The following is a 13,278-nucleotide window of genomic DNA, read 5'->3' on the forward strand; positions in this document are numbered from 1 at the left end:
TCGCAAATTAAGAAATGAAATTGATATTTGTGTCAGATTATGTTTTTTAAGGATAAGAAAAAGTGATTTGAAATGAGAATATCATCTTGTTCTTAAAGCTCCAATCGGAGGCGTGAGTTTTAAGAGCTATGTTCTGTTGTCATTACATTGTTTTGGTTTAATGGTCTAATACGATTGGATCATAATTATAAACATAACTTGGATACAGACAAACCCTTGGAGGACTGAATTATTGATACTCGCAATTTAGATTGACCAATCGCAGCTCGGGTATAATCAAATCATTGGTTCAATTTAGATCTTGAGGACATTAAGGTGGAGGTCATTGAGCAAAAGAGCTCGCTGAAGACGGGAGTGGCCAACGACAGCACATTCATCACGGCACAAAATAGTTCAGCTCTGCAGTTTTAACGGAGTTCGTCTTGGAGTTGCATTAGTTACTGCAATATTTCGGCATCGCTGGTTCCAGCCATGATAGCTTTGTTATTCTCAATCACGATAGTTTTTGGTAGTTTGCAGGTGGGACCGGTTTATTCGGGCACGGTTAACTGGGCGCGAAGTCTAAACGATGAAACATGGACCCACCACAACTACGCATCAACCCTTGCTTTTCTGAAACAACTGACTAAGGAGTATCCCAAAATTACCCATCTGTACAGCATTGGTAAGTCCGTCCAAGGAAAGGAGCTAATGGTTCTGGCATTGTCAAATACTCCCGACAAGCACGAGCCGGGAAAACCAGAATTCAAGTACATTGGCAATATGCATGGTAACGAGATAGTAGGCAAAGAACTACTGCTGAAACTGGCAAAGTATTTATGCGAAAATTACAACAAAGACAGTAATATCACCCGGATCATGAACACGACTAGGATTCATTTCCTACCCTCCATGAATCCAGATGGCTACGAGCTTGCGTTCCAGGGAGATAACAGGAAGAACTGGATTATTGGTAGGAATAACGCTAACAATGTCGACCTTAACCGAAACTTTCCCGATCAGTTTGCGAAAACGCCCACTGGAGCTCCACAGCCCGAAACCAAAGCCGTTATGAAATGGATCCACAAAATCCCTTTCGTTTTGAGCGCCAACTTACATGGTGGGTCACTCGTAGCAAACTACCCTTATGATGATAGCCCAACAGGACGCAGTGAGTATAGTGCTTCTCCTGATGATGATGTATTTCAAGATTTGTCTAAAGCCTATTCAGAGAACCACCCCACCATGCATCTGAAAAATCCACCATGGGACTGCCCTGAAGTCCCGCCAGATCACTTTGATGACGGTATTACTAATGGAGCTAAATGGTACAGCGTGTCAGGGGGGATGCAGGACTACAACTATGTCCATTCTAACTGCTTTGAGATCACTGTAGAGCTGGGATGTAAGAAATTCCCTTCAGAAAAGGATTTACCAAAATACTGGGCAGACAACAAGAAACCCATGCTGGAGTTTCTTGACAAGGTATGAAAAAACTGAAATTACTAATTATGTTTCTGTTGGTATGATTATTAGTTTTTTTATATACATTTTCGATATCACTTTTTCCATTTTTCAGTTACTGTTTTATAATAAAGAAAATACTGGAATATTGAACCATATAGAAGTAATATTATTTCTAGTGTTACTGTAATCAGATGTGACTGCATGATCGCCACGTTCCACAGTTTCCCCCCCAAAAAAATATAAAACAAAAAAATAAAATAAAATAAAGGCTTTTTCCAAAAAGTTTTGAAAGAATATTATTACAGGTTTTTTTTTCGGGTATATTGTTTCGAGTATTTACCCGCTTTTTTGTTTGTTTTGTTTTAAGGTTCACGAAGGATTCAAGGGTTTTGTCAAGGATCGTCATGGTGTACCAATTCCCGGGGCAAAGATCTCGGTGGTTGGCCGCAAAAAGGACGTATTCGCAAGTGCCGATGGAGATTTTTGGAGGCTTTTACTTCCAGGAGAATACAAAGTCAAAGTTTCAGCCGATGGCTTCAAGACAATGTCCAAAAGAGTCAAGGTGCTAAAAGGACCAGCAACCTTGCCTATTGAGTTTGTGCTGAAGAAAGGTAAAAACCAGAATGAGCAACAAGACGATTCCTCCGAAGGATCAAAAAGCAAAGACAAAGAGAGTGACGACGGAAGCTTCGAGGTTTCACCTGAAGATGCTCAGCAACTTATGGCTGGTGGGGGGATGGGGATGCCTAGTATGGGTGGTGGAATGGGCGGTGGTATGGGGGGACAGGAAATGATGATGGGTGGACAAGGTGGTATGGGCATGATGGGGAACAATATGGGAGGAATGGGTGGTCAAGGTATGGTGATGGGTGGACAACAAGGTATGATGATGGGTGGACAACAAGGCGGTATGGGCATGATGGGAGGCGGCATGGGTGGAGGTATGGGTACGATGGGAGGCGGTATGGGTGGAGGAATGATGATGAATGATGCTCAAATGGGTAATATGGCTAATGAAATTACAATGGGAATGCACGGTAAGCCGGCTCCTTCAGACGAAAAATCAACGAACCTGCATAAAGCCTTGGGTGGACTTGAAGAAAACGCAAGTCTTGGCGATTCAAGTGACAGTCTTTCAATTGGAGGACCACTCTTGGACAGCGATCTTGATCGTGAAGCCATGATGTCACCGTACGAGTCAAATTCCAAAGACACAAACGAAGCAGCAGTTGGGATAACTACAGATCGAGATTCAACGACAGACAGCCAAGCATTTACCAATGCCTAAAAAAATATAATACATTATAACTTTTGGATATAAGATACTTTATCTGCACTTGATAACGAAGTTTACACTGCTAATTATTCCAAACAGGAATATTCACAAAGAGTATATCGCACAAAAGCGAGCAAATAAGGAACACCTAATGTGATCCTCTAATTAATCTATCCCGGGGGGGGGGGGGGTACTCCCCTATATTTGCTATACGGGCATGTGCCGCCCTATAGGGTATGGTTTTTCGGCTTTTGGGTTTTGGGTCTGGGGTAGGGTACCATTTTTTGACATTTGGTCTGGGATAGGGTATCATTTTTGTCTGGGATAGGATGTACAATTCTTAGTTATAGTCTGGGGTAGGGTATGTAAAATCAAAATTTTAGGTCTGGGATAGGGTTAGGGTTTTGAGGTCCTGGCGGCACACACCTACCCAAGTTGGGTTTGTAGTATCCCCCCCGGGTAATCTATAAGCCCCGTTTATTAACAAGTTAGCAAGCCTTGTACTCTTACTAATAAGTAAGAATAGTAGAGTAGAGTGAATGTAAATGAATCAATCAACGAATAAAGATTTCCATATAAACAAAATCCAATACTGTGACACGAAAGTGAGATTAAGCAACCAAAAACTATTCGTTAATACTTGGATATTAGCACAGGTAGCCCAAGCTTGGTTTCTGTGGTGTCATGTTATAAAAAAATGCATGGGGATTCATCAAAAATTTTAATAAAATCACTGAAACGTGAAATAAAGCCTCGAAATTTTACCCGATCATTGAGAAATAGCACTTCTTTCGCTCTGCGTGGTTTTTTTTTGAATTTAGCCCGTTTTAAGGATTTTTCCCCAGCCAGTAAGAAATAAGAAAAGGTTGGAGACTCGAGTCCCAAAAGCGAACCATCACGAGTCTTTGAAACACATTGATGGACAACCTCGGAGGTCAAGAGCAAATGAGCTATTATCGAACTTTTATCCCAGGATGCTTTGCGCTCTGGTGTCCAACACCGTCTGAGTTAACCATAGCAAAACGATGAAATCATTGGTTAAAGGGAGAAATTAATCTTACCTGGTTTTGGGGCTGACTACCCTCTCTCATGCCATAGCATTCAAATGGACTCCCTCATCAGTAATGCATATGGGATCTAGTGGTATTGCGGCTTAAATTTCCATCATAATCGTAAATATGCTATGCGGCGTCATTTTCATTGTCTGGAATTAATCAAGCAAACCTCATTACCATATTATCTCCACCTTTACTTTTTTTACCACCACAATAATTTTTAAGGTTGTATTTTACGTCCAAATATGTTTTAGAAAAGTGGTTTTATGCACTATTGATAATTTTTTTGAGATCGAGTCAGAAATAAACAAATTAAGAGGTGCCAATCATATCTGCATGGGTCAATTATTTTCGGTCATAGCATCTCGAGGCTAACAAAGCAGTTTTTCTTAGGGCATTTTTCTCCCCCTCACTTAATCCACGATTACATTTTAAGAGAGAGCCTACGAGCCTTTCATTTCAGAAACAAAAATATGAGAAATGTGGCAAAAGTATAAAACTGCAATCAGAGGAATTTCTTCCTGACTTCTTACACAGGCATTAAGTCTAGTCTAAAATTCATACGATTGCAGAAACGTTGTAGTATACATTTATACATATATCTAATTTATTCAGTATATTTAATGATATGCAAAACAGAAAAATCGCTTTATTTATTGTTTGTTTCATTCAACGACTGTTGAAATATTCTTATTAGTTCTCTTATTGATCTCACGCTGTGGTTGATGGGAAGGATTTGGTGAGTTCCCGGTGTATCAGGGAAAGGACTTTTTCTCTCTCCTTCCCAAAAGCCACCGCGCGCAAAAAAGCCTGAAACAAATGACGACTGGGTACGAGTCTGGTCATGACTTCTGTTGTGTTTTCCTCATGAATTATTAATGAGTTTGATAACCTATTCCAAAACGAGGCCCATATTCGCCAATCAATAGACACATTAAGGTTGAACAAAGAAAGATGCAAATCCAGTCGTCGAAATATATCATGTTGAAGTGGACTTTGGTTTTGATGCCCTAATTCTTACAGTGCTATTTATTTACTTCTCAGTACTTGCGTACTTGACGTGGTAAATCTATAAGCAACATGGTCAAAAATTCGTACTTCAAGATATCAAAAGCAGAGTCAGATTCAACAACACCCAAAGCGTTGAACATCTTCTCCCACATAACCTTCAGTTGGTTGTCAAAACTTCTTAAAACCGCCAGTCAAAGACCACTAAAGGAAAATGATCTACCTTATGCTGCAGGTCAGACTTCTACCAGAAAGTGTTTACAAATCTATAGAAAACAGTGGAAAGAACAGCTGAGGACGAACAACCCAAAATTATGGAAAGTCTTGGCTCAGTCATTAGATAAATGTCACGTCTACAGTATTTTGGTGATTTTCTTTGTTTTTACCTTTTGTCGCATCCTACAGCCAGTATTTTTGAATTTAATTCTTAAAGAACTGATGCAAATTGAAAATGAGACAAAACTTGGAAGCCCTCATGCAAGCAGTCAAGCATTTCGCGTGGGTCCTACATCAACAACGAAGAGTAGTATCTCAGTTACTAATAATGTCAATCGAATATCTTGGCAAACAGTTCTGTATGTGATCAATTTGTCAATAGCTTCTTTGATTCAATCCCTTATGCGAGCAAGTTTATCTTGGAGCTCTAACCGCTTCTCACGTTAAGTCTGGCTTGATTGGATTGGTGTATGAAAAGGTACGTATCATACCATGCATATCTAACATTAATCTTGGATTCCATGCATGTCGAAGTATCTCCCTGGTGTTCCTCGCCCTAAAATTAATTTTCTGATCCACAAGCCACTTGTAAAAGAGCGCACAGAAAATAAATTTTCAATGTGAATAACTCTCATTCCTCAACGCTTCTTCAAATCCTTTTCCAACACTTAATAAGCTTTGAGATGATCACACACTTATATACATTTGAATTGTATATTTCATTACAGGCAAGAAATCAAGGAACTCTTCAGAAATAATGTCTTCAAAGCTTTGTTTTATACGTTGAACTTAACCTTCGTGAACAACGCTTCATTTCTAGCCATCATTGCTTTGTTGTATACGGGTCACGTAATCGATGCACGAAATGTCTTCACGCTATTGACTTTCATGTTTATTTTTCCTAACTCTTTATACTGGTTTTCGTGTGAAATAGAATATCTGAGCAGCGTTAAAGTGGGAATACAAAGAATTCAAGATTTTTTATTGAACGACGAGCTTAAAAATGGTCAGATCAAGGAGCATATCATGACTACTTCAGATAGTCATGACTACGAGCCATTACCGATTACGAGCTTAGATTTTCCTCCTCCAAAGATTATCCCTGGACTACATTTATCCAAAGTTATCAGCAAAGTTCCTCATCATTCATTCAACAGCAGCGTCACCGATAAATGGCTCTTGAACGAAATAGACTTACGAACCAATGGATCCAAACTTATAGCAGTTATCGGTAAGATCGGCTGTGGCTGTCCTCATCAAAGGTAACATGGCTGTCGTCCCTCAAATAGCTTGGGTGTTTTCTGGTACCATACGAGACAATATTCTCTTTGGAAGCACTTTTGACAAAAATACGTACGATGACGTTGTTAGGTCATGCGCACTCGATACCGACTTTAAGATATTGCCACATGGTGATTTGACATACGTTGGGGGAAAGAGGCGTTAGACTCAGTGGTGGTCAACGGGCAAGAATCAATTTAGCACGTGCAGTATATCAAGCTGCAGATATTTATCTACTTGACGATCCTCTCAGTGCCGTTGATTCTAAGGTCGGTCGTCATGTGTTTAATGAGTGTATCATAGGATTATTGTCTAATCGACTCCGAGTACTTGTCACACATCACTTGCACTATCTTAAAGATGTGGATGAAATTGTGATCATGGAGAACGGGACGATTGTTAAACACGGGACCTTTGATGAGATAGACCTGGCTCATGAAAGTCTTGTGAAAATAATAAGTACGAAAGAAAATGGGAAATATGAAGCTGTGCTGCCGAAGGAAACTGAAAAGGTGGATCATCGAATGAAAGATGAAGATGAAGATAATAATAGAATGGAAGAAGAGGAGAAAGGCGTGGGAAAAGTCTCTTGCAAAACGTACTGGAAGTACATGCGGTCTGGAAGCAGCATTCCTGGCCTAATCATTTTATTTTTACTGGGATTGTTTAGCCAGTGTAAGTCCAATGAATATCTACTGTAAAGTTTAAAACAGCATTTTCCCCAAATCTTATTTGCTGATGAGTTATTATTTCATTTTTAGGCTCATCAAATGGCGCTTACTTTTGGCTTTTACACTGGATCAAACTTTCTCCCAAACAGCAACAGAGTTTAACCAACCTTTACATTTATTCAGCAATAGCCTTCTGCTCTTTTTCCATTTATATAATGCTTACAATCGGTGTACTTACTCTGTGCCTGAATGCTTCCAAAGAGTTGCACAAGCAAATGGTATCCACCATATTAAGATGTCCCATAAGGTTTTTCGATATCAATCCACCAGGAAGAATCCTCAACCGTTTTTCGCAAGATACGTTCGTATTGGATGATACCCTAGTGGAGGTGTCTCTCCGCAATTTCATGATGCTTTTTATATGCACTTTTGATTTTGGAATCATGTGTGTCACCAATGCAATATTGGTTGTGCTCACTTTACTTGTGATATTTTTTTAAATATTTGAGGCAAGGTATTACTTACAGGCGTCAAGAGAGGCTCAAAGATTGATGGCCATATGTGGAAGTCCTGTTTATGAACACTTCGTACAGACCATTGAAGGAGCACACATTATCAGAGCATTTGATCGAAAAGACCTACAAACTAACAAAATGCAAAGGTAAGCGCTCATCATGGTCACAGCACAATGCTGTGTAACTGAATATGAATTGAAGTTCATGAGTTATGGAACTTATGCATGTGCTGCATGGATTCATTCTCAGGTATCAAGATAACATGAATAAGGCAATGCTAGTGGTATTTGGTCTCAAATCGTGGATAGTTTTAAGAGTAGATTTGATGTTAGCATTGTGCGTGATCTGCGTTACAGTTGTCTCTCTGTTGACCAGTCAGGATAGCAGTAAGTCGTACACATTTTTTTTCATTACAAGTTTTGTTGAATATTTTGTGGTTTCTGATCATGCGTCAGGATCGCAACTATGATACAGGTGAAGAGAGAGCTTTGTTTATTCATTTGGTCAAATTCAAGATATTACTTTCAAAACAATCTGATTTTAGACGAGAGCTTGATTCAATAACGTGAAATATAGTGCATTCATATAAAAGTACTGTACACAATGAGTCCGCAATAGGAACTTCACTAATTTTAGTCTAACTTTAATAAAGGAAGTAACTTATGTACTCTAATAAATCCTTCTTTTCAGCTTTAGTGGGATTTCTGATTTTCTATGCGATAAAACTGGCTTCTACGTGGAATATTGCCTTTGCTGTAGGAAACTTAGAGAATGCTATGACATCAGTAGAGAGAGTGATACAATACACTGACCTTAAAAGGAATCCTGGCTATGCAGTGAAGACTCGACCACCACAACAATGGCCTGAAAATGGGTCTCTGTCTTTCAATGATGTCACGCTGACATACTATCCTGGAGCACCGCAGGCACTCAAGGGCATCAACTTGAACATCCAATGTGGAGAGAAGATTGAAATAGTGGGACGAACGGGTGCTGGAAAATCTTCCATCATATCAGCTCTTTTTCGACTTCCTCAAGTGCATTCAGGGTCCATTGTCATTGATCAGGTGGTCATTGAAGATCTTAACGTTCAAGACAGTCGCAGTACTATTGGTTGCATTCCACAAGACCCATTTCTATTCATAGGAAGTCTTCGATTTAATCTGGATCCTACTGACAACTGCCCAACCAGTCAGCTGTGGTCGGTGTTAGACCAAGTTCAACTAAAATCATTCGTAGAGTCCATCCCCGAGGGTCTTGAATACATGGTCAAGGAAGGAGGGTCCAACTTCAGCGTGGGCCAAAGACAACTATTATGCCTTGCACGAGCTCTCTTGCAGAAGAAAAAGATAATAGTACTAGACGAAGCTACTGCCAACGTAGACTTTGTCACAGACAGACTCATTCAAGACACCATCAAATACCAACTACGAGAACAAACTGTTCTGGCCATAGCACATCGTCTGGACACTGTTCTTGATTATGACAGAGTTGTTGTTATCGAGAAAGGGAAAGTTGTAGAAAATGGTCAGCCAAGAGTTCTGATGATTCAAGAGAACAGCATGTTTGGTTCTCTGTATCAAACTAAAATTAAATAGCATTCTAAAGATTTCTATTAGCATAAATAACGTATTCTGGAGCTAAACCTTTTATACATTTAAAAGTAATTGCTAAAATTTTAAACTCATAACATAGCCACGATATACGTTATATTGCTTAATTAACATGCACGAGCGTACATCAAAAAATCGATGGTGCTTATGCTGGCGTGTTCAGTAACGTGCGCTATGTAATGGAGATTTCGTTAGGCAAAAAATTTGAATCTTTCTCGATTAACGAAGATTTTTTTTGCGCTTTTGTTATGTTATAAAGCGTTGGTCATTGGTTAGCGTGCTTCAATCGAGTTTTGGGTGCACTTGGTCGGTCGCTTAAGGTGGCTGCCTACTTTTGAACGTTCGAATTGAGCCCACGATGAGCGCGCGCTCAAAAACCGCTGAAAAATCTACAAGATTTTATTGAAGAACCATACGCGTTTTGAGCTTCAACAGGGCAAAACCCTCACATTTTGCACGGGACTCTATATTTTTTGATAGCTCATTCGAAGAAACTCCTAAAAATCTAGGTTATATCAACATTTTAGGAAAAGTTTAAATCAGGAACACGTGAAAAAATAGATTTTTGTAGGGATTTTTGTTCGACTTTATGAGATTTCCTAAGAGCACCGAAACTACAAAATATGACAAATCAATGTATCTCTCTGTCTTTTTGTCGAAAATATCCATGTATTATTGTAGAATGATTGACTAGCCTTCATTTATGCAATCATATAGTCTGCAAATAACTATTATCTTATTCATCTTAATTTTTTTCTAATCACTTCTAGTGGCGCAATTTTTACTCCAAAAGCTCGTGCGTAGGCTTCCATTAAATGCTGATTATCTCGAAAACGAGCTCGGGACACCCTATTTTTCTTTCCAGATTTGGGATCAGCATTAAATTTCAATTCGGAAAATCGAAGTTTTAAAAAAAGCTTAAATCAATTTCCAAAAGTAAGCAGTCACCTTAAGCACTCAATAAGCTGGAGTCACACTTTGCTGTCTCGTGCGACTCTTACGTTTTCTTCTTGCTTAGAAGTCTCCCGCGTGCACCCAAAACTCGATGGAAGTACGCTAATCAATAACCAATCCTTTATTAATACGTTGATAAACAGGTACCAGGTACCAATATAAGTGTTTTAAAATAGGCTTGATTTGACTAATGAGTAGAGAATGGGAACGAGAATGACTCCTTGGTTTGGCTCACCTCAGGTCATCTCACCTAATGCATACGGGACTTTATGTAAAAGGATCATCTTCACGCACTCAGTTTTAATTGTGAGATTTGCTCTGCACTGCACGTTTGCATTGATTTGTCTCCAACTTTCCAAAACGAGTCCTTAGTACACTGTTGTACAACAACAAGCAATAAAAGTTAGTCACCCAGGCAAACGATAAAAAGCACTGGTTATGGGGAGAAATTGATCTTGCGTGGTCTAGGGGCTGACTTTCCTTTCCCTTAGGATTCAAGCCTCTTCCTGAATCAACCGTGTGCTCTCTCATCAGCAATGGACCACTGAAAAATATAAAATTGCAATCAGGGAAAGACTTATTCCAAACAATTATATTTGCCTAGAGCACGAGCTATAGACGCTATAGAAAAATCACTACCTCCTTTTCAGGGCTCAGCGTGAGAGGGCCCTGGGGATGAGGTTGGGAGACGGAATCATTAGTTTGTGACGGATATATTTGCACATAAAAAATTAGTTTTTCTAGCTTTACTGAAAACTAAACTTTTTTTCTTACTTGAAACTAGAGGCTTTTTAGATTTACTGTCAATTTAACTTTTTAACTTTATTGAAAAATATTAAACTCTTGAAAGTAATCATTCTAACTTTAATTTACCATAATGAAAGGCTAAATATCCTATCAAGGTACATCAAATCGCACATAGATTTCCAAAAGTGGAACCACGAGCGCAGCGAGTGGTTTCACTGTAAAGTTTTGAACATTTTAAGACGTCATCTATGATCAATAAGAGGACAGACAATGGAAATCTATGTGCGATCTGTTTTTTACAACAAACTGCGAAATGTTTACAAAATAAAATAAGCGAAAAGTTTTTCGAAAATTTGTCATTCAAGGAAAGCAAGGCGATAGACCAAACAGCTCCGATTATTGTGAGCTTTTGAATATTTTCGCTAAGATAGTTAGTTTTCATGATCATTAGAGGACAGAGTACAGAAGTAAGACGAAGGTTTTTCGGTTATTTACTTTTGAAAACTTCAAAGGTTATTTTATAACTTACAAAAGTTTTTTTCATAAAACACGTCAACATTTCACAACCAAACTTCCTACGCTGTGATTGGCTAATTTTGACAGTTCTTTGACAGACACTGTGAAAGAATGCTTACTATTGGTCAAAACTTTTGACATTTACTTGTAAATGGCTTTTTTAGCTAAGTCGAAAAGAGTTTGAGTCAGAACTCAAAGGTTCTAAAAAACGAAGCTTACTAATAAGTTCAGCTAAGAAAAGCAATGTCAATTTCGCTTGACAACATAGACATTCACGTTCTGGATGGAGCAGCCATTGAAGATCGACTCTGGAATGGAGTTAATGGCCATCTCAGACTGTACAACCTGTACAGAAGTGGAAGCAGACGAAACAGCCCTGGGATCTCGATCAAGCCTTCTACTCTCGCCCTCTGAATTGGTCAATGCACTGGAAATCACGTCCGAGCAGGTATTTAGTTGCTGGACCGATGGTCTTCTGTTATAAGATAGAATACTCTGTTCATTGGTATGTCCAGAGATGCTCATTATGTGACGAGTCGGGATTCCAGCATTTGACCACATGGTGATAGCTGTTGCTCTGACGCTGTGGTTCGTGTAGACTTTTGACAAGCCGGCTCCGATAGAAATTGACTTCATCATATCACCCAACTTGTTGACACCTAGAGGCTTGTTTTCATACCACACTGGGTCCTCTGGTGTAAAGATTGGCACTGGTCTTTGAAAGAACGCTTGTTGTTTGGGGTTAAGTTTGGAAAGATAGTACTTCAGGCACCACAGCGAATCGCCAGTTTCACCTGTTGAATACAACCGTGTTTCGTTTTCATAACTCTGCTTGTCACAAAAGCCACCCTGATGGTTTTTGGTCTGCTCCTCGTGAGTCATGGTTGCATATTCCTTTCCTTCACCGTCAAGATCAAAAGTAAAGCTTTCTCGGCGGAGCTGTCTTTGGCCCTCACAACCACGGCGGCACCAATACAGGGTCACTATGAACCACACTCGCCGAAGGAGGCCGTAAGGATTCTCGTGGCTCAAAAAAGGATTTTTCTTGACTTTACTCACATCGGCTGGCTCAATGACTAGTTTGTGTTTGGTATTTTGTTTCTGTTCTCGTTTGTTGACCTTCAGCTTGCTCTCCAGTATCTTGTTAGAGCTGTAAAATGCTGGGTTGTTAGTGAGCTTCATTGCTTTACCATTGACTGCAAAATGGCGTTCAACAGCATTCCTGAACCCAAGCAGCGAGGAGCGGCTATACTCTTCACCTTTCTGGTTTCAGGATGTCATTTAGCTCGGCCTCTGTTAGATCCAACAAGGGCTTGCAAATTTTTCGTTCATGGCACCATTCTGAAAATTGCATCAACAACTCGTAAGTAACTAAAAGTGAAAGTAAGATTATTTCTGTAGATTTCTTTATCCTTTTCAATATTAGCTAGGTTTTAACGCATATTTTCTTGAAAAAAATGAGCTGACCTACCTTGCAACAGTTTTAATACCCATTTAGTGTTTCTTTTTGTGCCCTTCGCGTTAGCACTTGACACAAGCTCATTCAAGTCTTTTTCTTCGCAAGTTGCAAAGCGAGATGAATTTTTCACGTCTTCCTCTATCTTTTCTGCCTCCAGAACTAAATATTCGTCGGCAAGACTATCAGCAAGATTAAATTCAAAGTTTGGTTCCTCTTCTGGTTCCATTGTCGACTTTTATTAGCAAAATAAATTCGCAAAATCACAGTCCTTACGATAAAATCCTACCGGCGAGTCTTGTTTTCAAAAACATTACGTCATCCATGTGTCTGTCCTCTTATTGATCATAGCTCTCAGCCAATCAGAATGTGTTATTTACGTGAGTTGTTGTAAAAAATTCACGCTTCGGAAAGACTGTAGTATGTTTAAGATCAAATTGCTTGCTCTTAAACATTACCAATTCAAATTTTGATTATCCACAAATAACTCTCGACTCCAATTAAGGAGGGCGGTATTTCTCTCT

The 13,278-nt window shown here is 39.3% G+C and overlaps 2 protein-coding genes and 1 pseudogene across 3 annotated transcripts; 2 read left to right on the forward strand and 1 right to left on the reverse strand.

The window, feature by feature from the left end:
• The first annotated feature begins 179 nt into the window (after nucleotides 1-179).
• LOC116297577 (carboxypeptidase D) lies at nucleotides 180-3,307 on the forward strand. The gene is made up of 2 exons (XM_031705830.2): nucleotides 180-1,464; nucleotides 1,814-3,307. The coding sequence occupies exons 1-2, from the start codon at nucleotides 472-474 to the stop codon at nucleotides 2,732-2,734; spliced, it is 1,914 nt and encodes a 637-aa protein (XP_031561690.2). The 5' UTR covers nucleotides 180-471; the 3' UTR covers nucleotides 2,735-3,307.
• A 2,426-nt stretch (nucleotides 3,308-5,733) lies between these two features.
• On the forward strand, nucleotides 5,734-9,066 carry LOC116297584 (ATP-binding cassette sub-family C member 4-like; annotated as a pseudogene). Its single transcript, XR_016121596.1, has 4 exons — nucleotides 5,734-6,957; nucleotides 7,044-7,614; nucleotides 7,718-7,854; nucleotides 8,159-9,066. The product of XR_016121596.1 is annotated as an ATP-binding cassette sub-family C member 4-like (transcript).
• A 2,184-nt stretch (nucleotides 9,067-11,250) lies between these two features.
• LOC148906069 (uncharacterized) lies at nucleotides 11,251-13,242 on the reverse strand. The gene has a single exon (XM_089038583.1). It carries the CDS (start codon nucleotides 12,478-12,480, stop codon nucleotides 11,545-11,547), a length of 936 nt encoding a protein of 311 aa, XP_088894709.1. The 5' UTR covers nucleotides 12,481-13,242; the 3' UTR covers nucleotides 11,251-11,544.
• Nucleotides 13,243-13,278: the final 36 nt, after the last annotated feature.

This window comes from Actinia tenebrosa, unplaced genomic scaffold (genome assembly GCF_029948245.1).
Source record: "Actinia tenebrosa isolate PJP-AT-01 unplaced genomic scaffold, QUT_ActTen_1.0 PGA_scaffold6__47_contigs__length_16458017, whole genome shotgun sequence".
NCBI lineage: Eukaryota > Metazoa > Cnidaria > Anthozoa > Actiniaria > Actiniidae > Actinia > Actinia tenebrosa.